Consider the following 25,059-nt stretch of genomic DNA (forward strand, 5'->3'; position numbering starts at 1 on the left):
TTTTTTTACAGTGTAATGACTTACTGTAATGCCATCACAAATGGGAAAAGAGAGCCGCAGTCGCCGATGCACTTTTTATTGAACACCGGGAGACCAGCAAAACACTCACTCATGCAGAAGCTGCTATTGGCCACAGCTCACACACACGTCGCATGCCTCTTGAAGACATGCATGTAAACAGACTCTACAATAGGCACTTGCGTTTTCTTGTAAGAGGTATACAACCAACTGAGTACCATTCTTGGTCAGATTACAGGCCTGCACAACAAGTTTTGGTGTATGGGATAATGTGTGAAAAATGTTTAAAACAAAACTGTCGCGGTGCCAATTGTATTGAGTGTTGTTAAACGCCGGGCGATTTTGGTGCTCTTCCCTCGTATTCACGCTAATTTGTGTCCCCGTGCTCTGTTTTCCGTTCTGGTCTCTTGTGGAAATCACTGTTTTCTTTCTTTGCTTCACTCCATCTGCTTCCTATAAGCCATTTGGAGGGACCGCCGCCATTTATTCACACACAAGCAAAATCCCCTCCCTGGCCAAATAACCCAGTGCCTTTTCAATAGGGTGGTCAAATCTGGACCCAATTAAACGGGGGACCCCCCCTTTAAATTTCCTTCACACCCAGCTTGAGGAAGACCCCAGATTAGAGGAATATTTTTCTTATTGCCGACTACTTTTGCGGAATTCCACGGGATAATAATTGAATCCACGTGTAGAGCGTATTCAGAGGTGTTACCGTATTTTTGAAGCGTGGACGGCAGTGGTGGGCGGTCAAGAACAGTGTGGCAGTCTGCTGTCCTATCAAACGCACTGACCTACATTTACAACCTAAATTTGAATATTTGTACTTTTTTGTACATTTGTTAAGTGTTAGTCAACAAGTGTTACTCTTGACTGTACAGCATCCATACATGTGTGCTAGTGGTCGATTTAATACAGAGATTTTTTTGTCCTATCAGATTTCATTGTCCATGTGTTGCCATGCCAATCTAATCTACCCAGAGTCTTCACATTCAGTAGTAGAGTATGTAATTCAAACCATATTAACAATGGGACTGTTTCTTTGACCAATCACATTTCAAATTCATCCACACAGGGCCAGAGCGCTGGCCCTCGATGATGTGAGAGCTTTCCCCTCCTCTGATTGGTAGGTCAGAGCAAGACTCGTTACATATATCGTTTGCGATCTGAGCGCACAGTTAACGACAAGAAGACATGGCTTGCCCTTGAGTTTTCCGTGGCTACTTTCTGTCCAAACCGGCTTGAAAAGGCACCAGGTGGTAGCTAAGCAACCAGCAACAAATATGGGCACACTTGCGCCAGGCTGCCGTCGTCCTGTGTTAGTTAGTTTGGGTGCTCTGGCTCTGGCTCTGGCGTTGGGAATTTTTAAGCGACTTTTAATTGCCGGCGTGGACGTTTAATTGAGATCAAATAAACAAATGTCACCTGTGAGTGATTTCGGCTAGTTGCTAACGCTTGATAAGCACTAATGCAGGTGTTTGCGCAGCACACCATGCCGTGCTCCTCCATACACAGCGCCACTGGCTTCTTGTTTAAACACATACGCACACACGCACGCCCGCACACACACACGCACACACAGGGGGATTATCTTCCTCATAGGACTCAACAGTGAGAGCTTGTGTTCTGCGCTCCTATATACGCGCTGACCCGTCGCGCTTTGGCTTCCTGCGAATGTCGTCGGGGAATGAATGGCCACTTGTTGGGACACTTGTATGGAATCCCGCTTGTCTGCGCCCTATCATTGTAAGTGGCGTTATTAAGAAGGAAAGCATCAGGAAATCAAGTCATCTGGTGTCGCGAGTGGGCTGCGGCGGGGGGAAAAAAAATGGAAAAACACACGGCAGGTGATTGTGATTCATGTCTTCCTAATTGTAATGGACTTCAATCCCGTAAAAACAACACGCGGCGTAATTCTTGTGCACGCGGAGAACCCCACGCACCGCGTAATTGTGCCCACCTGGTAAAACATCATTTAGCGCGGCGCCCCTTTCCGTCGACTAACACTGCTCTTACTACGTGGATGTGTGTCGCGGGAGTGACCTCCTTTACCCTTGGCCGACGCTTTGATCGCCATAATTAGATCGGACCATCCCAAGAATCAAAGTCTCGAAGCAGCTATGGACAAAACTTGAGCAGCTTTGAGGTACCGGCAGTTTGGCAGAACAGAACAACTCTTCAAAAAAGAGATGCAAGGATGTCAAACTAAACATAAACCAACGATAACCATGTTGTGTATTTAAAACAACAACGACTCTGCTAGCTTAATGCTAGAACATAAAGGTAAACGACATACACAGGCTAACAATTAGCATAATGCTGTAATTAAAGGATATTTGAACACAAACATTACATAAACACATGTAGACGTACAATATAACAATACGCTCAGGCATATATTCTTCATCCTCCGCAAAAAAAAACACATTTTGCCGCTTACTGAATCATTTCCTTTGTGTCTGCATGACTGTATTGTCCTTCCCCCAAGTTGCATACACTGTAACAACAAAGAACAAGAACAGCAAGCAATTAATCATGATGCCCAAACTGTTACATTTTTTTACATTCTATTTCATCGTTTTTTGACTGTTTTTATAAAGTCCAATATTATGGAGTGCTATTTTCCTTATTGAAAAATATTTAAAATATTTCGTGGGATTTTTTTGGGGGAGCCTGGAATAAATGTATGTCATTTATTTCTATTAATTTTCATGGAGAAAGATGTTTTGAGATACAACGATCTCATATGTGTAACTTGTATCTCAAGGCACTATACTCCCTTTGCAACGGGCCAGTTTCTGAAACTAATCCAATTTCAAATTCATCCTCATAAAGCCAGCGTGCTGACCGTTGGTGATGTCCACATTTTTCCAACCTAGTTAAACTACACAGGACACTTCTGCACATATTTATACATTACTAATGTGCATCACTGGTGTGTTCAATGTATATCATTGAAATCTTTTTTTAGGTCAATGTTAGATGCATATTGATTGTGAACTGCTCCAGAAGTTGTGCGTGGCACAGTTGCATGTTGTTGAATTGTGGTTTTGTGTAGTGTTGATGGTTTGTATAAGTGCGACTTGATGGCGGTGTTATTAACAGATGGATTGAGTATGATAAGCCCCCACTGAAGGCCCAGATAGCAAATGCACAAGGCACCACTGTGAATGATGAGCCTCACATTGTTCAGATGTTATTCCATCTGGAATCATCCTAATCTCTTCCAGTTGGATTTTTCAGCGAGGAGCCCTCAGCCACCACCTTCCGAATGTGATGCTGCCATCTTGTGCTTGAAGGGGGAAAACGTCAGCTGGGGCTTGAGAACAAACATTCCTAGCGTGACAGACGGCCTCCCAGCAAAAAAAGGACCAGTTTAAAAATACAGTAGGTCGAGAAAACATTTTAAAACGTACGTGTCGCCCCTCTGTAATGTTCCAATTGTGTCCTTTTCAAGTGAGGCTTCATTGACTGCGGGGAAATATCTATCGAATGATGCAGGGCCAGTGTGACAAGCAATTCCCTTTGGATTCTTTCATTGCAAGGTATGTGCAACATGGAATTTATTCTTTTTTTTTTTTTTATTTTGCAAACACGTGTCGTTTGTACATTTAAATGTGTGATGGCCACCAACTTACATAACATAATCATCATCAGCCTTTCATGTCTGTCACTGCTTTTGCCATGAAATGAAATCAAAGCAAAGCCAAAATAGCTTGAGAGTGCATTTTCACCTTTTCCCAAGAGTGTGCACATTTAATCTTCTGAAACATAAAAGGCACATTTTTCTGTTACGTCTCCAGAATTACATGTAATATACAGCTTGCGAGTTCTTGTATAAGAGAAAGGCCACTAGATGGCAACGTTACAATGTATGCAGGCAAAAGGCCTGCAGAGCTTGACTTTTGGGCTTGTCTTCCATGTCCAGTCATTCATCCCTACACACATTCTTAGCTAGGTGAGCGATTCTGCGGTTTTGAACAGTAGGACTATTATTTATTTATGTACACTGGTGGGGCTACTTTAGAGCAGTTTGTTGTTGGCTGTGAGTGCATGCACATCACGGAGAAAAAGCGGATGAGTGAGGGGAAGCAAAGTCTTAAACAGCCAGTGTGTTTGGACAGGGTCTTCATGTCCGTTTTAGAGTGCCTCGTTGTCACAGGGTTTTTCCACGCCGGGATATATTCCAGCCACCGGAGGCATAAGGAAGATGGTAGACAAAGTAGCGTTCATTTTTCCCGGTTGTAGACGTGGTATTTCCTAGTTGGTCGGGGCGTGGCTTCAGCATATTCACCGGACATGTCCACAGCATTTAAGAGCGGAGGGAAGGTTTTTTTTTTTTCTTCACACAATTTTGAAGCCTCATTTTATATACTGGGTGAGGTTTTTTTTTAATACATATAGTTGTATATGTAACATGGTTTTTAACACTTTTCTGTGCTGTGTTAAACTTACAAGACATTATTTTCATGTTACAAGGAGGTAACGTTTTTGTAGGACTTCCACCTAAATTCTCACGGGAACATGAAGTGAGTACAACAAATGACAGCATCAGCTGCCACAAGATGTGTGTTCGTCCCTCCCTCTTGCCTTTTTTTCCCTTTTGGGCTGAGGTCCAACTAAACTATTAGCAAGTATGGGAATACCTCTTCCACTTCTCCCCCTCGGGGGGCAGACGGCCAAGTTTATTTTCTCCCAGGTGGTCCCTCAAAGGGTGGTGTTGGGATGGTGGTTGTCGTGGGGGGGTGGCGGAGTCCAGGGGGGTGGAGGGGTCCTGCCACGGCACCGCTGATGTATTAGGTGCGGACCCTTGAAGTGACATCGGTGCATCTCTTTTATTGCGGTGGTGCCGACTTGTTGAGGTGAGGTGTGATGAAACTTAGCAGTGCTGATGGAGCATTTATTCCATATCCTTGATATCCAGCTGAAGGTCCGTGGACTCGTAAGCTCTTTGTCCTCACCAGTAAATGTTTTTTTTTTTTTTTGCATTAATTTACTGACAACAGCATTGCCAATCAGTTATTTTAAGAATCTTATGAAATGTCTAACAGTGTAACGTAGTGGAAAAAATGTCACTGCGCTTACTAGTGAGGACAAAGACTGTAGGCTACGAATACAGAGATAAAAAGTGTACTAATACACGGACATTACTGTACATGGCGTTGAAAGCCACTGCAGCATGTATTTCATATCATTCCTAGCCAGCTACTCGTATACTTTTTACGCCTCCACGGGTGGTCAGACACTGCCACCGCTGCACTGCTTTATTGACCAAACGGTAACAAAATAAACACGTCACAGATACTACAGTGAACAGTATGTCTCCTTTAAGCTCCCAATGCTTAACGGTCTGAACTTTTTAAAATATATTTTTTCCACTTTTTGACTTAATAGGGAACTTTCGCAATCTAGAGTAAAACTCATCCTTCACTTTGTATTTTTACACTTTAACTGCTTGAGACCAAGTTAGTGCAGGTAAACGTATTTGCCATGTGAGCCAAACATGAGCACAATCGCTCAACAAGAAGCCAAAGACCGACAAAGACCGACAACTGGCCTGAAAACAGTTTGGCGGGGTTATTTGTGTACACTTGCTTTTCTGGAAGATTTAAAGTGTGTGTATTTGCCAACAAAATAGGGACGAAGGGGGGGATGCTATCAGAAAGCGAGCTGAGAGAGAGCGAGAGGCCTTTTGTCAGAATGCATAAATAACTGTCTGCAGGATGTAAACATCACCGGTCATAACCCAGCAGAATTAAAACAAGGGCTCTGGGCAGGATTAACGCACATTTTCCCCTTTTTCTTTTTCTCCCGTCCCCCCCCCCCCCCTTAATTTATCATTAAAGGAAAAAGCAACTTCCCTTTTAGGCCTTTTAACTCATGTTTTGCTATTGTTGGGTTCAAACGCCCCAAGTATAAGCCTTTTACATTTCTTGTTTTAAACGTAATCTTTTGCAGGCCAGCGTTTGTTTATGCAAAGGCAACCGCATCCAGCGTTATCTTTTAGCAACAACACTGCCACTTATCTGCTCAGGTTTGGCTATTATTCCGAAAGGGGTGCAGGGATAACAAGAGGTGAGGTCACAAAACACACACACACACACGCACACGCACACACCCATACACACACAAACTGAAAGGACAGCAAAGTGTGAAAAGTGATACAAATATATAATGTATATTTATAGCATCTGTACAATTTCCGAGCCTAAACAAGACATAAAACATGTTTATGCAGAGTACATATTACAAAAAGAACACAATTTGTCTTTGGGCCAGCAAAGACAATAAAGGGTGACTTATAAAAACAAAAAAAGGGACAATGCATTTAAATAGTTTCTTTTTACGGGAACGAAAGAAGGAGGAGGACATCCCTCCCCTCCAAGCCGCTATTCCCACTCGAAAGTCTGCGGAGATGAGACGTGCATGGGGTTCACTAGTCCCAAAGGTGACGAGGCATCCAAAGTGTGTTTGGTCACGATGCCGTGGTGCCACATAACCGCGTGGAGCTCAGCATTTCCTTCAACTCGTTCTCAGGCTTGCCTGCAACCATGAAGGGCCACGTCTGTGGAGGCAAAATGAGCGCATCAAGGAGTGCAAAAGAGACGTTTCCAGTTTATGGGCGCACAGGGTTGAAATTCAAAACTAGTGTCTGATTTATTTAGTCTAGTTCAAATGCATCAATGCATGGAAATATTGCAGAAAATATTAGCACAGCAACTATTTCTATCTTCACCTTATTTGTGTACTGTGCACGCCTTTATTTGGGTTCTACAGTGGCAAAGGTTGTTGTGAAATGTCAAACTCTTCTTTTAAAAACAGATTTCACTGAGCACTCGTGGTCCTTCTTTATGTGCTCCATTAATTGGTTGGCTACATTAGCATGCCACAACCAAAAATTACGCAACTATGATTTATGTTGTCGATATATCAAACTATAAGCTCATCATGACACACTTCATTACATGAACAAGCACCAAGGACCAGACTAATAAAGTTAAGATTGGCATGCATTGATCCATCAGGGTTAAAAGCACTCATTTTAAAACACGTTTTTTTTGCGGGCTGGATTTTGCAGTGACGCGTCATCAGCTATTCCTAATATTATGCAAGTGCATTATTCAGTGAATAGCAAAAGTGAGCATTGTTATCTCTTGATGCTGCTCTTAGTATTAGAAGCAGGGCTAATAGTTGTCAGCTTTGATTTGTGAAGATGTCATATTACCGTATGACGTGTCATTTAATGCATGATAAAATGCAATTTTTGCATTTTTAATTATGGCACAAAATACAAGATTATCTTAACTGTAACCGGCACTTTTATTGTTATTTTTATAGTGTTTTCCTTGTGGATTTTAATCTGTAAACCAATTGTGAGTTTAAAATGTTTTAAATAAATCATTTTGATGCAGTAAGATTGTATGATTCAAAATGAAATAAATGAAATAATAAATACTCGAGTCAATGTCAATCCAAGCGAGCAATAATGAATTAAAAAAAATTTTTTTAAGGAGGTTGAGCAGTAGCACTATTAATAAAATAATAATAAAAATGAATGCAATGCAAGCAGGCAAGCGTAAAGACAAAATTCCCAAGCTGGAAAGTAACAAAATACAAATACTTTGTTACTGTCATTAAGTAAATTTTTCAGTTGTGTCTGTACTTTACTTGAGTACTTTTTTTTTTCTTTTAACCCTTATATAATTGTATCTATATTTCAGAGTCTGTACTTTTTTTAACTTAAAAAAAATCAATACTTCTTCTAGTAGTCTTTTTTTTTGTTTTGTTTTGTTTTGTTATATAACACTAGTATCTGAAAATCCATTCTACTTTTGCCATCTCTGCAAAACCTAATTTAAGTCAGGGTTTATCCCTGCATGTTGTCTGCCAGGCTCACCAGGTTGACAGGGTGGATGTATCCGCTCTCGTACTTGTCGTTGGCCAGCACCTGCCGCAGGTGCGCAATGTAACTGGACGCCAGGCGCAGAGTGTCCAACTTGGACAGTTTGGTGTCGGCCGGCACCCACGGCAGGGACGTCTTGAGCCGTGAGAAGGCCTTGGACAGCACGCGCATGCGGGCCCTCTCGCGAGCGTTGGCCGCGTTCCTCTGCACCTGTTTGCCCTCCCGCGGGGCCCCGCAGTCGCCGCCCTCCTCCGCTGCGGAGGCCTTGCGGGACGCGGCCTTGCGCGACGCCTTCCTGCGCCGTTTGGCGGCTGGCGCGGCGGCGGCGGCCTGCCCCTCGCCATTGGAGCTCTCCTCTGTGCTCTCCGCCGAGGCCAACTTGAGGATGCCGTCCAGCAGCAGTTCGTCGTCCACGTCGCTCAGGGAGCCCGTAGACATGGTGGGACCGGTGGCGCTGCTGCGGGTGGTGTGCGGAGGCCGGCTTCAGGACGTGGGCTCCCGGGGGCTGCGTGGGTGTGCTCATGAGTGGTGGAGAGCATCGCCGCTGACTTTGTTTTATCTCCGCGAGCAGCGAGGGCGGCGGCCTGCACGGATGGGAGGAGAAAAGGACGTGCATGGACCTCCCAAACGTTTCACTTTTTATTGGACACTCACAAAAAAGTGCCTGCTATCTGACAAAGTTTCCCAACTTATATAGGGCCAGTGCTCACCACACTTTGCTGGTGAAGATAGATGAAAAAAGATGCATTATTTGTAGGAAATAAACAATTCAGTGAAATTGGATACATTTTTTGCACTGGTTGGGAATCACAGCTGTATACTGGACGCAAAGCTTGAACCCCAAGTTTTTGCTCACACGCTTGACTCAGGTAAAAGTACAAATACTTGTGTAAGATAAAAGACTGGCGAAGCAAGAATTTGACTCTGTTACATCAGTAAAAGTAAAAAAAAATTACAGACTCTGAAATATACTTAAGTAAAAAAGTAATGAATTTTTACTGCCAATTTTATCCAATACTTGCTTTGATAACACAACGAAGCAAAGTAGGGCTTGGACGATACACGATTTGTCCAAATCCGATACGGATCCCGATACTTGGTTTGCAATACTTAGATATACATAAAAATAGTATTAAAAAATAATCTGTTCCAGTAACTGTTCCTGATACACAGGAATGCAATAAATAAAACTCCATTTACCAAGCTCAACTTTAAGGACCCCAAATGTTCCAAAAGTATGTTATACAACATGCATGGTGATTGACGTGGGTGTCAACTTATAGAGCATAGCGTTAACTGGCTGTTGTCTGCATGTACAAAAACCTAATGTAATTTACACAAATAATTTTGTCAAAAACGGAATCATACAAAAACGAGGACGTACAAAAACCGAGGTCCCACTGTGTTTTCCCTTTGTTGCCCCCCACGTCTGATTTATGCCAGCAACTTGATCAGACTTTTAACAGGAAGTTTCCTCATGGTTAAATGAAGTGTACTTAGCACGCAGCCCCTTCCACTCGCACGTCGCACATAACTTTCAGCACATTGTGCCAGTTCGCAGGGTGGAGTGCAAGGACAAGTAGTGGGGAGGGGGGCCGGGCTTAAGGAGGGGGGGGGGGGGCTCACGTCTCAAATGGCAAACTGGCGCCTCGGTCCCCTCTGATGTAATGGATATGAGGTACCCCACAATCCCCTGTTTGGCCTTCCACATCATTCTGCACGGATGCGCCACGCCACGCACCTTGCAAGAGTGAAAATTGTGCAAAAAACGCAAGCAGATTATGAGACAGAAGAAGAGAAGAAGGCAAAGGGATAGCGACAGAGAAGGCCAAGTCCCTCCTGGGTGGGCTTGGATTCAAAGCGGAAAAGTAATAATAGAGTCGGCGAGATTGATGATGCACCTCTGAGCCGCGTTTGTCCACCAGAGAGACGAAGGCCGAGGGAGAAGGATGCAAATAGCTCATGAAAAAAAGATGTGCACGTCCTCCTTTGTTTGCTGACAAAACAACTACATTTTACAACCGTTACTTATTTACACGCAGTGCAAAGGCCCTCTTGAAATTGCTTCATTTCATTGTCATTGTTATTCCTAGGCCAAATAAATTGGCTTGCGAGCGCGCTGCAGTTTTTTTCCCCCCAAAATTCAGCCCCTGAAGCCAGTTAAACATAGTGACAAAATTGGTAGACATGTCAGTCATGTGCAGAACCACAAAAAAAACAACAAGATGCCGTGCCCGAAAAGATAATGTGGATAATTCCAGGAGTTTTGAGAGAATTCACCACCCAAAGCTAGTTTGACTTAGCAACATGAATTTTGGTAGGCTCATCTGTCATGAGTCGTCCTAGAAAAAAGTCTCAAGAACCCATGCTCAAAAAGACAGTGGAAGTTTGCCATCTTTGCTCCATCTTTGCTCCTTCAAAGACTGTTTCTAGTTCATCTCTGCTCACCGCTTTAATGCTTACTTGTGTTTCTCATGAGGGAAGCTAAAATAGGCTATCGATGTTGCATTGTGATGCCGAGTCTTTGTGGTGATGTTAAAACAAAACCCAAAGCGCTCCCCCTCTTTCCTCGCCGGCTGTGACACAAGGCAACAGGTGGAAGTGGGGGGTGTTGGCGGCGAGGGTTGAAGAAAGACAAAATCGGGGGACCTGGGCCCTTATGGAAGGACGCGCTGCTAATTAGCCGGTCAGGTGTCAAAGGTCACTGTGGTGGTCTGATGTCACCATTAAGGGACAGCTTCCAGATGTTGCTCACAGGGCCACAGAGGGGTGCTTGTAATCATCTAATCGAATGAGTTTGTCAAAATTTCGGCCTTTACAATGCTCGCTTTTGAGCAACACTGTCATTGTGTTATGTTTAGCATTTTATATTCTTACTACGAAGTTTGCTTTTTCAGTCTATTTTTTTTTTTAATAGGACATTTGCCAAATATCGATGCAAATAAGAGCCCAAGCCACACAACACGATGAGCGATGTGGCCCAATGCGACTGAACAGGACAATCGTGAGCAAATTCCCAACCGCAGCCCTGACGATTCACACTCGCGCGCACACACACCAATTCGCTGCATCGTAAAAAGAAAACTAGTGTTCCGATCCCTGATGATGTTGTCGGTAAACGTTGCGAACTAGTCATACGGTAGAACCCTGCACTTGCGCGACGGTCCAGTCGCGCTATTTCGCTCGGCGTACGCCAGGCTAACAAGAAACCTGATTCGCCATTGGGAAAACATCACACATGTTTTTGTCAAACAGAGAATTAAATCATAAATATCAAACAGGAAAATGACGAAAAAAAATCCAAAACGAAGCAGTTGCCGGGGAGGCTGAGCGAGGAATAACAACTGTAATCTGCGAGTGAAGCTGGGGCGAGAAAAACATCATCCATCTTTGTCCGAGCGCTCCGGCTCTCTGTCCATTATCATGACCCCTCCCCGCACTCCCTGCAACCCCCCACCACACACACATCCAACATACACACACTCATGCACACACGCAACATGGTTCTTAGTTCAAGTCCATCTTGAGGACCAAAAATCAAAGTCAAACACCAGCCACAAAAAAAAAAAAAAAAAGCGAGGTTGCCGAGAGTGCAAAGACCCAACGGGGAGTGACGGGGACAGGATGTGGCGGACAATAAGAGAGAGTTATGAACATGTTTATTGCATTGAAAATATGATGATGATTATTATATTTCAAAAAGACAACAATGCCTTTGATATTTGCTGACAGGAGCATCCGGAGGCGACTTGTGAGTCCTGGAAACTAAGACGGATATTCAGGACACGATGCGGGTTAATGGCCTGGAAGTCTTCTTCCTTACAGTGTGAGGGAGTTGGAGGCTCTTGTTTGGAATGTACACACACACACACACACACGCGTTTATCTGCATAAGCATGTGATGGATGGATGGATGGATGGATGTGAAGTTGTGGTGTCTCTCAGAAAAGTTGGAAGTCAAAGGTTCAGAGGGTGTCACAAATGCACCAAACTGTTTTGAGTCCATTTCATGATGTCATTATTCTGTTTTTGTGAATGTGCGATATTTTAGCGCGCTATTTTCCATATTAAGAAACACATGACAGCAACTTTGTCCGGCATGTCACGCAGCATGAATTTGAAGCAATACGGTCATTTTGGCCAGGATCAGACTCGATACCGATCCAGTGGGTCAAATCGAACCATCCCTAATAATTAACCAATTTAACGTGTCAAAAACAGCTTGAGAACAAATCAACTATTAGCAGTAACACTTTTGAATGCTTGAACTGTCCAAGGCAGGGGTCACCAAGTCCGGTCCTCAAGGGCATGTTTTCCATCTCTCCCTGCTGCGACACACTTGTTTCAAATGATCTGTATCGTTATCAGGCTTCTGAAAAGCTTTCTGATGAGCTGATCATTTCAATCAGCTGCGTTGCAGCGGGGAGGGATGGAAAACATGCAGGACGGGTGCCCTTGAGGACCGGACTTGGTGACCCCTGGCCTAAGGAGTGTTTTGTAAAACTCTGCCCTCGTCCCTCCCTCAATGGGAGCCGTGCAGCATTATGTCGCCTCAATACTGAAAGTCTGGATGCTTTTTGTTAGACAATAACTAGTACAAATAGTTAAGTTAGATACCTTTTAGCAAGCCCGTTTTATTAAAAAATAGATCTGAAGCAAGTGGCCAGTCACAAAAGATAAGATAAGTTGCTAACCGATGAATTTCGGCCTATTGCTCTGCTTAGTCAGCTAATCGTTTTATTCATTGCATCACTCGTGGCTCTAAGGTCTTTGAGAAAGAGTTTTGGGAAGATGAAGAAAACCTGGTTGTATGAGCACATTATGTGCCTGTTTGCTAGACTGGGCGGTAGGTCCCAGAAACAGCGGCGTGTTCCAGAGTCCTGGTCTCTGTCACCGTGAGTGAGTCTCCAGTTTATAAACAAAGCAGAGGGCCACTGCTCACTTTTCTATCTCCCATTGAAGCCTTTGGGTGTGTTTATGTGTGTGAGCCTTCTGCACTCCACTAAATCCTTCGTTGCAAAGTGACCCCCCTCCCACCGCAATCCCCACCCCACAATCCCACCTCCATCCTCTTCTTGGTCCAAGCCGAAAAGTCCAGCCACAACACACAGAGTCAAAACAGTAGAGCGCAAACAAACTTTTACAGCCAAGACGCAAACAACTCACAAGCACTTTATACACTGCAAGTGTGTTGGCCTATACAACAAAAATAAATATTCGCCCAAAAAAAAAAAGAATTTCACAAATTTACATGCAGCTGGATGCAATGATGTCAATAATGGCATCATATCACTATGTATAAAATTTACATGAATTAGATGCCAGTGAAATTAAGAAATGATTTACCGCTAATGTAATTAAATATGTCCTTGTCAACCAATTTTACAAAACAAGCAGCACGGTAATTGGTGGCACCAACAACTGGAACCCCTCTCCTCTTCCGAATATAGTCGTTTGGATCTCAAAATCACTTATTGTAGACTTAATCGCTCACTAACAAGTACAAATATGTATACATATTTGTTGTTGCTAATGGTCATTCACTGTCTGCTTGCGCCTTTTAAGCTGTTTGCCAAGTCAAATTGTTGTCTACTTGATGCATTTGGTGAAGGAAAGTGATTTTGTTGCTGATGAATGAATCTATTATGATTACATTCATTATTCTTTTATTTGCATTTGTACTGCAAAAACGTGATCAAGTGTACCTAATATTATGTGTACTGCGTGTCTCCATTTAACCACGCTTGCCAATCTTTCTCAACCCCCCTCCCCCCCCCCCCTCTTAAATTATGATCTCACTGCATCATATCTCGTGAGTTCCCAAACGGGGCACTGATACGGACCTACGCTCATTATCTTATTTGGTTGCGCTATCAGAGAGATTCCGTAGGAGTCGTCCCTGAACGCAGCGTTGTCCGCCTTCCTGCGCGCTGGCCCAACAAACACCAGGCTCGTGTGAGATGCGCCTGGCCGGCAGTCTGCCGCCCATCAGCGGATAAAGCAAAAGCCCAAACGGCTGATATGGCGGATGTGTTGACTGGGCCAGAGACGTTACCCACATGACCCGTCTCCCTCCCTTCCTCCTCGCAGGTCCCGTGGGGAGATGAGCCCACGATGGAGACCCGTCCTGGGCTACTACCATCCACCGCTACCGCCTCCTCCTCCTCCTCTGCCTCCTCCTTCGTCTCCAGGGAGTGAGCCTGATGCACAGGGAGGTAACTTGTACAAATATTTGACTTACTGTATGCATGCTTAAGTGTTACATGCCCACAGGAGTGCATGGCCTGGAGTCTGGCCAGTCGCTTTATGCTTTATGTATAAACATGACATAAAAATGGAATTAGTCTACAGTGAACCGCCGTTTTTCACAAGGGATACATTTTTACAATAGGTGAAACATATTAACTTTGCCAAGACCTGCTATGGGGCCTAACCAAAGCCCTCACATGACAGCTCAGCTTAATCTGTGTTTTCAAGAGAGCGTGGCTCAGCCGTCCCGTGAGACACCGACATAATGCTACCGGAGGCCAACAGGAGATGACTAAGAGGTGAGATGTGACTCGTGATAAAAAGACGCCTCAGTGTACACACACACGCACACACACACACTAATCTCCAGGGAGCCCCAAAAATCCTCTGAACCCAGAGTCCCACAGGCAGGAAGCAGACAAGTGTCTGTCCCTGTGTGTGTGTGTGTGTGTGTTAGCTCATTAGTGTGTGCACGTGTTTGTTTGTACGTGTGAGTGGGACCTGAGCTCCGGTCCACTTAGTCGCCGAGGACAGATGCTAAAGCATCTCACCTTTGTGGACTAATTGCAAACAGATGTGTGCTAACCTTAGCCCTTCGTGCTAATTACCGAATTGGTTTTGAAAATCCTTGTGAAAACGAAAATAAGATAAAAATAAGATAAGTAATTGTTAATAAAAAAAATAATGTAAACAATAAGAGTTTAACAATTGAATAATTTGGGGAACTAGCACATTGGGAATCACAGTTGGGTCAGGTTTATGAACATTTTGTAGAAGGGTGCTACTGAGCCATTTTGGGGGAAAATTACACAAAAAAACCCTTCTAAAATGAGGAATTTTTGGGCAGCTGTGATGCGTGCACATTTCTACAGTAGTAATAATAATACAAATGCTGATAAAAAAATATATATCTCCTTTGCAATTGGTGGCGGTAATAAAGAGCCAAAACGAGAGTTAAACCGATGACACTCTTCTTCTGGTCTTTTTACAACACTTTGTCTATTTCGGGGGCCGGGGGGCCAATACAGTTCACATCCATCAGCTAAATGGCGCTCCTTATCTATCTTTTCCACCTCGGATGCTAATTAAAGATAATAAACCGTGCGGCTCATTTCTCTGCTGCGCCAAACGGGACGTCACGTCTGTCCGCTTGACCTCGCACTTGCGCACATGTGGCCACCCCGTGGGCGACACACACACACGCACACACGCACACCCACATGGCTCTTGAGCGTGCCGCCAGCGCAGGTGCTCGCCGCACATCGAAAGTTCACGCCACAATACGTGTTTAGACAAGTCGTGAATGATAACGTATCAACGGGGATACACAAACACGTACATTCATTTGTCTAACTTAGCTCCTTTTTTTTTTTTCTCACCCAATGTTCATTCAGTATCCAAGACTTTTCAGCCTCACTGATAGTTTTTTTTTTTTCTTAATTTCCTTGTACAAACTAATGCAAAAGGACAAAACTTTTTCTTACACACTGTTGCCATCACCTTTTAACCTTTAATGATGCCGGAGGAATTTTAACAAAATGGCTGACTTCCAGGCTCATTTTAGGACATGGGTCCTTCAGACTTCTTTGTGTGTCCTAGTACGATAGACATCAGAGCTGTGTTTAGTTCACAACAATTTTTAGCCCAAAAGTCAAAACAAAAAAATCACTTGAACTACAGCTCGTACCTTGAAAAACGTAAGTACATTTAAGTAAGTGGAATCACTCGTATCTCAAGGCGGCATTGTATCATATTCGCCCCTGTCTCCAGGTCACATTAATACATCCTCTTTTCCTTGAATCGCCATTGTTGTTTCCAGTAGTGGCTTTCTTTCGGTTTCTGATTGGCCGTAAATCTGTAATGGTAGTAGCGCCACCTGCTGCTCTGACCTATTGCATTTTTCACCTGGACTAAAGCCACCGGAGAGACGGCAGTTCTTTTACTTGACTTTTTATTGAGCGCCAAGATAAAAGCGCTAGCTCCGCTCTGTGTCCATTAGTGCTAAATCGACACAAGAGCTGAAATGGAATAAACTGTTGTGGTTATCTCCTCTGGCTGGGGCCCACCGAGTGATTGCGTTGCATTGTGTGCATGTGGAAGGCTGGTGAGGACGCACATGACCACACACACACACACACACACACACACACACACACGCACACACAAACACTCACCGAGTCATCTGTGCGCTTGGTGTGGCTCTGTATTTATACTCCAGCATAACTCAGAGGGCCGATAATGGCTGATGGGACAGTCGTAAAAATAAGCGGGCGTACATTTGTTTGGATGAACTAACCTTCCTTCGCCTCCCTCCTTCACGATCCCAGCGCTATCTGCTTATCCACGCGCATCATATAGATAAAAATATTGGGACAGCAAGCGAGAAGGGAAGAAAATATGATTGGTCACACCTTTGTGGCTTCCACTCTTCTGGCGAGACTTGACAGCTCCTACCATCAATCGTTTGCTCAAAATAAGCGTTTGTTTGCATGAAGTGGATTACAAGTCTGCTTGCTAACACAAAATGGGAAGCACCACAGGCGGGCTAACGGATAGCATCTATGTGGCGATGTTTCAATGCAGCCCAATACAACAATACTCACAGGCATATATTCTTCATCCTCAGCGAAAAACAATGAATATTATGAATATGAATGTATTCTGTCCTGTCGTGGTCTGCACACATTAATTTCAACAAAATCTCTGCTGAGTCTGACACATTTTATTTCAATATTTTTGTCATGTTATCGTTGTTTTGTTTTTCCATAACATAATTGCGATGCTGCCGAATGCACAACCCACCACTGCCAAGCGTGCATTCGGTGTTCAAATCTGGTTCTAAGAATGCGGTGAAAATAAGCCCGAGTACAACGAAAACAGCATACATCATCACAAGTACTTCCTTTGCACAGGCTTGGAATGGAGGGTCGAGGGGGACTCAAGACAGATATGCGCTTGCATACTCGCACTTGAGAATAAAGCGTTAATGTAATCGTTTTCCTGGAACACGGCTCACAATGTTGAAATAAGAGCATGAACATGAAGTGACCCTGACAAAATTGGGAAACATTGCATCCAAAAGACAAATGGGCGAGTGCTCTCGTTGTAAATCACTCAGTATTGTTCATTTGATTTGAAAATACATATGCAAATTATTTTAACTGTATTACAAATTAGCCACACTTTTTGCATTTGTCCTTTATTAAAAAATAGTTGAATAAAGGTTTCTAAATCTGAAACTGAACGTAAAATATGCTCTTTTGTAATTCTGCAGCAACCATTGCTTTGACTCACTTTTGCCTCGTGTGGTTCGGAGTTATATTACAAGTCAAAACAGACTCCTTTACTACTTTATATATATGCATTAAAAAATATTCAAATGAACTATATACAGTGGTGCATCGAGATATGAGAGATCCACTAGCTTAATGTTCTCACCAGAGCTGGGCATTTTACTAAAAATTGAGCCTTTTTTGGGGGGGGGGGAGACTAATACCCGTCTATAGGCCAGTCCGCTTCTGATTTTAAACAGGCTTCCGTCAGTGATTCCGACGGCAAACTTCAATAGCCCAGCTCTGGTGAACACATTATACAAATGCCATAGACACATGCTAATGAATAGCGTCTGTGTTACTCTTTAAGCAACTGATATGTTTTAACAAACTGTGGACACATGTAGACCAAAATGTAACAATAGTCTCAGACTTGGCATCTTTATTCTCTGTGAAGAACAACTAATTTTATTGAGGCTTGCTGAGGAATTGGAGTTTTTCTGCTTTATATCGCTTTGGTTTGTCTTATCCTGCTGCCAAGTGGACAGGGGCCACATATAAGATGGAGCAGCATATTGCCCATTGAATTGAAGCATAAAATGTGGCAAAAACTGTTCCTGTTTTTAAATTCGCGTTAATGAAGTCACTACTGTAACTGAAAACGCTTACATTGTCCGTCATTGTGAGTGCACGACCCAACATTCTTGTTCAAGTTCCAGAACTTAAGTTGACACTGTTACCCAGGAAGGCTTTTTTTCTTTCTTTTTTTTTCATAATGAAAGCGGAAACATTGCTGTTGAAAGCCAACAACTCAATAGGAAGAAATGTGTGGGCCTGTAAATTGCAGCACGATGAGAATTGGGAGTCCAGTGCTTGGATTTTACATGGAGGCCCGTGGTGATGTACGTGATATATCTGACATGCTTTTATTGGCGCGCTGTTTAATGGCTTCCTGCTTTGGAGTCGGGCGCAAGAAGAAGCTTGAGAACTTTTTTGTTCTTTTCTTCTTCTTCTCATCTAATCTTTTGTTTTAGGCTGAGCGAATGCCGCAAGTTTGACATCGTTGGTGTATTTGGTTAGCGTAATAACTCCCCCGCCCCGCCCCCCTCCACCCAAGTGGACCCCTGCCGCCCACGCCTCACTCTCGGTGGACGGCTAAGATGTGGTTAGCAATGAGCAAATGTTTTGATGATGAAGCCGTTTTCCGAGAATCTTTTCTCCCAAACGCCCGTGGCCTTTGGATGACTCCCCGAGGAGGCCATTAATTTAGATATCAGTATGTGTGTGTGTATGTGTGTCTGTTGAAAAGCACAAATCTCCCATGCAAACCACACACACACGCACACACACGCACACAGTATGATCAAAAGCAAATCGATAGGGATGGACACACATGCACACGCACACAAACACACCCATTTGTGCACACACATTCACACACCCTTCCGACCATCATTCTGCACCTCAGCTCGCCCCCCCCAAACACTTAGACACACACACACACACTCACACACACACACCCCCCAAAACATCCTTCCTTCTATTTCATCACCTCCCACACCCCGTTGTACCCCCAATTCAGACATTTCCTCAAAGTACACACAAACACACGCACACACTATTGGGTTGGAAATCATAATTCCAATTTAAAGATTTCGTTTCGGACGATTCCATAATCTAACTTGTAGGAAACATTTTGGTAAAAAGACCCATTTATTTATTTATTTATTTATTTATTTATTCATGTATTTATTCATTGAATTATTATAAAGTGAGATTTTATAAACTAAAAAATATTTTAAAATAGACATAATCAAGAAAATACCAATGCATTTTTTAAGTATGTTTCTCTAAAAAGTATATGTTATTCATTTTATTATTATTATTACTATTATAGTTTGTCATTGTTTACCTTCAATATATATTTAAGTTTCAGCTACAGTTGTTTTTTATGTGCTTTATTTAGTTAATGTAGTTCATGTTAGTCTTTTTTATGTACTGCAGTGCTTGGAGGCTGGAGCTTATTTGAATACATTTGATATATTTTTGCTTATAGTGGATGGATGGTTTTTATTAATTTGTATTTTTAACAACTTAAAAAAATCATTTTTGCATTCATGTCTATTTGTTTTTACAAAAATAATTCAAACAAGAAAATAACAATTGTTTTTTTGGGGTGTAATCCTTCAAGTGTACAGTTGAAGAAAGAGGACCATTAAACAAATAACTCCCCCCCCCTCCAAAAAAAAGAGCTAGTTAGATCAAGAACTGATAAAAAATACCACACAACATTAAAATGTCATCTTTTTAATGTTTATTAAATACAACCGGCCTTAGCCACAAGCCTATTTTGAGGGATCTCTACTTTGTTGCGTAATGTTCCTGCTGAACTAAAAGATAAAGTGGCGAAATGCTAATTGACACAAATCAAATCCATATCCATTGAGGTCAGAAATAAAACTGTCGGTGATAAATTGTGTGATGATGTTTGAAGGGCGTGGCGGAAAACACTCAGAGGATGACTCAACTTTAAATAAACGATGGCCAAGATTTCGTGAAATCAACATAATTTCTGTGATAAATGTTGAGCAGGTGGGCTTGGAATACAATCGCCATCATACAACTCACTAATAAGAAAAATCCTAAAGATATCCCGGCCAGCTTGAAGTCGCGATGGGCCGTTATTCCTTTTTAATCGTTATTTTGTGCGCTTTGGAGCCAAGCCAGCGATTGGTCATGTGTCAGTGTTATCGTTTGCAATGCTAGTCTAAACATGGCTACGCACTCCTCGACGTTTGTGCAGGTGTGTTAATGTTAGTGCAGTAAATCTGCCGCTATGACGTTAGCACCATTTGTTCCCTGCACGTCGACTCCTCGTGAAAGGACGTAACTTTATATTGTTTTCTTTTTTGTTGTATCTGTTCTGATCTGCCTAGCTTGGCTCACAAACCTCTCGCATTTTGTAAATATTTGATCTTTTGATGGGACAACACTGAAGAAATAACACTTTGCTACAGTTATTATAGTAGCTATTTTTGTGTTGTGAAATATTAATGTCAAATTAATCAGACAATTTAGTATACAGTATAATATAAAGAAATAGTGTGATTTTTTTGGGGGTGATGGATGGCCAATCTTATCTGAAAAAGCCTTACTCGAAATAATGTGCTGTAAAACTTGAGCGTCCGTTATTCTTCATCCGTCTGCAGCGTGGTTGCCCTTCCGTCGTCCGTCATTTGCCTTTTTTTTCAGGAGGGAAAAAAATAGTACCCGTCTATAGGCCGGTGCGCCTCTGATTTTAAATGGCTTCCGTCAGCGATTCCGATTGCAAATTTCAAGAGCAATATTTTATTTATTATTCAGAGTTAGAATGACATAAAACAATCAAAAGCAATGGTTAAGTATTAATCCAATGGATTATGAGCAAGTGAACGAGGTGATCTTGACTTTTACCACATCCACTAAGGCTGCGGCGCCGACGTACTCAAGATGGCGTCTATGCATATGTACTTGCCAGTGTTTGTCACAAAGGGCACCATTCAGAACTATTGACTGGGAGCAGCAGTGATGCGCTAATAGAGTATGGTAGCATCGAAAATATGGAGCAAAGTGCTCTCTGTAGGGTAGCTAATGATAATAATGGAGCCCGCCTTAATGCTGATGTCTGGGAATGGGTCCGTGGGTAGGTCGGTAGCTACTGGTCCATAAATATGAAACTGATAATAAAGTTGCAATTTGAATAGTGCATGCGTGTGCGTGCGGTGTGCTCTAGTGGTCCCACTAAGAATGGAAATGATGTAAACAGGCTCGGTCGTTCCCACGTCTCTGTTTACACTTGGCAGATCCCAGAGCTGCACCGGTCCGGCATGCTGCTGGATTGACTCACACACCGTTCATCTTTGTCATGAGCGCGCATGCACGCACACAAACACACGCACACACACACAATCTTTAAAATGACAGCCATCTAATTGTGCATATTCATTAGGGAACCAGTGTAGTTAACCTCCGCTCCAGGGATCCGTTCTAGTCCCACTTGCAATTGGTGAAAATCCACAATATGAAGGGACTACAGTGTCCCAATGATGGACCAGTTGTTTATTCTTACACATACTATATCTGCAAGCAATGCTGTGCAAGTGCTCACATCTGCATGTTTACTTTCTATGTGGTATGACCCAAGGAAAAGGTTAGCATCAGCACCCCCCGTAAATCTTGGGACATCTCAACGACATTCTTTTGCAGATTGAATGTGAATTATAAAGATAGATTTCTCTTCACTACACTCATTCATAAGGCCCAATTCTCTCATTGAGAACACAAACATTCCCACTGGCCTGTAAACAGTATCCCCGCTCCCCTCTTTGGTTTTGTAGCCTCTCCAGAACCTTTCCAGAGCAGCTGTTCCTCCCCACTCCCCCCCCCCCCCCTTCGGAGATGTAGTTAAATCGCCACATTTTAAATGTCAAGTGCAGAGTAAACACATAACGGAACGCGCCACGTTGTTGTTTGCCAATGTCGTCAACGCAAGCCGGGCTAAGTGTGGTATTGGCATTTGAGAAACATTTGTAAACACAATAACTCACTTGCACTTCATTTTATTAGGAGGAACAACACACATTCAACTACTTTTTAAAAAAAGATTTAATTTTGTACATGTTAAAAAAATGTACTATACTGTATTTATATACTCTGTATTGCGGCTTTTCACCTATTGCCAGTGGGTCTGGTACATAATATCCCGTTGGCTGTGTCTAGAGTGAATTGCTTGTTTAAATCCTTTAAAATGAGAAAGCCAAGTGCTGTTATTCTGAAGGCTGAGACCGGAAGCCCACTTGCCGTTGGCCACGTTCGTAACTTTTACTTTGTAAACGACACCCGGAAGTTGTTTGGCTAGGAGGTGGCGCAGTCATTTGTATTTTCTTTCCGCAACCTGCGCGAAGGGAATCAACAATCCGGTTGACGGGGCTGGTTCAAGTTTGGGCGCTCCCGCATTGACAAGCGGATGAGGTATCGAAATCGATTCAAAGGCAGCATGAAAACAAACATTCATCATGGACTTGGAAAATCCTCCGCGACATCTGAAGGCGGCTAGACTGCTAGCCCCAGATGCTAACAACTTTTCATTCATACTTCGTAGCCCTCTAGTGGTTTTATACGTTCGTTTCTGTCAATTTTTAAGTCACAACGCTACGATCATTTGTGTCCGGGGTGTTGCGTCGCGGCTAGTTTGCAACTGGATAGCGATCACAAGATAGATAATACTGCATCAACCCCCCACCCCCCTCCTCCACAAGCGAGCTTAGCCTAGCCTAGCCTCCCAGCTAACCAATACATCAAGCCCGAGTTTGACGTCAATGTGCGCGTAAATATGCGCAATTCCGTCCCGATTCGACTATTACGTTTATTGATCAAAGCGTCTGTCGTGATTAATCGGACGGGAGGGTCGCGATAGCTGCCCGTGAGAGTTCCCACAAAGCCCAACAGCCAAGTGTAACACAGTCTTTGTGTTTGGGAGCTGAGGAGACGAAACGCTTTGGCTAAATGGACCTGTGATGCACGCTCACTGCTTTAATTCGCTTTGCGTTGAGGTTTTGTAGTAAAGGGACGACGGTCGACGCGCGCTTGTTGTGCTGCCGGGCTAGGAAGTGACTAAGCATCAGGGGGAGCTGGATATTCAAAAAAAGATTTTAAAAAAAAACATTTACATGTCTAGGTAAGTTGCTATATTGTTACTAGTTATGCAGGTTAGATGATAGGTTGGTGGGTATGTTAGCAGATCTCAAGTTTGTTGCAAGAAGGTAGGAATGTTGTCAAGATAGGTCAAGTCAGTCAACAGCAAGGGAAGTCTGGTTGGTCGGTCAATCGCTGGATGGGTATGTTGCTAAATTGACCAGTCAGGTAGGTAGGTTAAGGTAGATAAGTCGAATAGGAAGGAAGGTGGGTTAAAAGTGAACCTGTAGAACAACATCGGTTGCTTATCGTAACTTCCCTCTGTAAAAAAAAAATATATATTTTTCCCCTCCAATGAAGTTGTCAAGTGTATATGTACCATTATTAGTGGAAAAATAAATGATAATAAACTATTATTTTTTCCCCCAGGCTTGAACCCGCGCGACGGGCGTTTCACGTCATGATAATGGCGAATGAGTGAGGTGTGAGCCCCGTGTGGTCCTCTCCGTGCAACACGCAATCACACACGCACACACTTCCTTCATGGATTCCAGCAATGATGACACACTGGATATCATCGTCACCAACGTGGTGGCGACATTCAGGACCAGGTGCCACCTCAACCTGCGCACCATCGCCCTGGAGGGAACCAATGTCATCTACAAGCCGGAGGTGGGGGTAAGGATGTTTGGGATTGAATCGCTCAAAATAACTGCACAGGGTCCTCCTCACTTTGAGTGTCACACGATGTATTGTAAGATACATGCTGACGGTTTTTCCATTTGATTGCACTCGAAATGTTTGCTGTGCAGTAGGAGTAGAACTCTGCTGTAAACAGATGACCCTAGATATTGGTGGTGTTCCGCAAGGGTCTATGCTAGGTCCACAGATTTTTTGCTTCATGCTCTTCAGTTGATTTTTCAAAAGGGCCATGTGAGAAATTAGAACTGTCGTTTAAGGCCACAGCAACATGTTCACCTTAAATGTGCTCCATATTTTAAGTATGCATAGGATGTTGAAAATGGGCAACAAAAGTATGAGCAGTTACTGTTTAGTAAAAGTATGCAGTGGCTTTTTAAGCAAATAAACCCCAAAACATTTTGTGTGTTTCAGAAAGTCCTCATGAAGCTTCGTAAACCCAAGATAACCGCTTCCATCTGGTCCTCGGGGAAGATTATCTGCACTGGAGCAACAAGGTAGAAATGACTGGTCACAAATGCTTCATGTTAAAGCAGAAGGTGCTGACCTGCATGGAAAGAAATGTAGATCGAATTGCTTTATCAGGGATTTTGCTGATCAGCATTGACCTTTGGTGTGACAAACTAATCGCTTTCCGCACTATTCTGCCTTTCAGCGAGGAAGAGGCGAAGCAAGGTGCTCGCCGGTTGGCACGATGTCTGCAAAAAATTGGCTTCAAGGTGGGAACCGTCACTTCTACCACGGACGAATAACTGATCAATATTCATCCCACGTTCTCCACTATAATTTTCGACTTTGATAAGTAAAAGCAATAGCAATAGCTGCACATTTGATGTTACCGAGTGTTGTGTTCAGGTGAGGTTCTCGGCCTTCAAGGTGGTGAACGTGCTGGCCGTGTGCTCCATGCCCTTTGCCATCCACCTGGTGGACTTCACCAAGAAGAACCGGCCTATTGCCAGGTGGGTGGGCAGCACATTCACGCACTTTTCATCCCCAGCACCGCGCTTTGTAGCTTTTGTAAATATATGGACTAAGTGTGACCTCTACTGGCCAGATCGGAGAGGAACTTTGAAAATTGGTGCACCTCTGAAAAGCCATCTATTGGTTTATCCCTGGTATGCAGCACAACATCCATGCTCTAATACGCTCCTCGTTCTCACTTGTAAGACAACTCAACACGCTAGAACTGCTCGGTTGCACCAGTGGAAACTTTTTTCCCCACACTTTCCCCCATTCTGTTGACAT

The 25,059-nt window shown here is 43.3% G+C and overlaps 2 protein-coding genes across 8 annotated transcripts in view; one reads left to right on the forward strand and one right to left on the reverse strand.

Moving 5' to 3' along the window:
• The window catches only part of tbpl1 (TBP-like 1), a 73,554-nt gene that overhangs the window by 47,172 nt on the left and 1,323 nt on the right, over nt 1-25,059 (forward strand). For 3 of the 7 annotated variants that reach the window (XM_086017993.1, XM_086017995.1, XM_086017996.1), the window contains 8 exons: nt 3,262-3,405; nt 3,476-3,563; nt 14,012-14,136; nt 14,399-14,469; nt 23,545-23,793; nt 24,229-24,311; nt 24,470-24,533; nt 24,670-24,773. In XM_086017993.1, coding sequence (XP_085874119.1) covers nt 23,659-23,793; nt 24,229-24,311; nt 24,470-24,533; nt 24,670-24,773 — 386 coding nt within the window. In that variant the 5' untranslated portion in view covers nt 3,262-3,405; nt 3,476-3,563; nt 14,012-14,136; nt 14,399-14,469; nt 23,545-23,658. Of the gene's footprint in view, nt 1-3,248; nt 3,406-3,475; nt 3,564-14,011; nt 14,137-14,398; nt 14,470-22,290; nt 22,453-22,745; nt 23,159-23,544; nt 23,794-24,228; nt 24,312-24,469; nt 24,534-24,669; nt 24,774-25,059 lie in introns of those variants that run through there. The other 4 variants (XM_086017994.1, XM_086017992.1, XM_086017998.1 and 1 more) reach the window with 4 other exon arrangements.
• Nucleotides 6,181-8,475, reverse strand: tcf21 (transcription factor 21). The gene is made up of 2 exons (XM_086017999.1): nt 7,916-8,475; nt 6,181-6,583 (listed from the first exon to the last, which is right to left on the reverse strand). The coding sequence occupies exons 1-2, from the start codon at nt 8,357-8,359 to the stop codon at nt 6,494-6,496; spliced, it is 534 nt and encodes a 177-aa protein (XP_085874125.1). The 5' UTR covers nt 8,360-8,475; the 3' UTR covers nt 6,181-6,493.

This window comes from Filicampus tigris, chromosome 20 (genome assembly GCF_054856515.1).
Source record: "Filicampus tigris isolate MCC_2025a chromosome 20, RoL_Ftig_1.0, whole genome shotgun sequence".
NCBI classification, from domain to species: domain Eukaryota; kingdom Metazoa; phylum Chordata; class Actinopteri; order Syngnathiformes; family Syngnathidae; genus Filicampus; species Filicampus tigris.

Excerpts from the sequence above, each read along its gene's own strand:
- tcf21 (XM_086017999.1), bottom strand. The coding sequence starts at position 8,359 with ATGTCTACGGGCTCCCTGAGCGACGTGGACGACGAACTGCTGCTGGAC. Across the intron at positions 6,584-7,915 it reads ACATCCACCCTGTCAACCTG|ACGTGGCCCTTCATGGTTGC; the intron begins GTGAGCCTGGCA and ends TTGCCTCCACAG.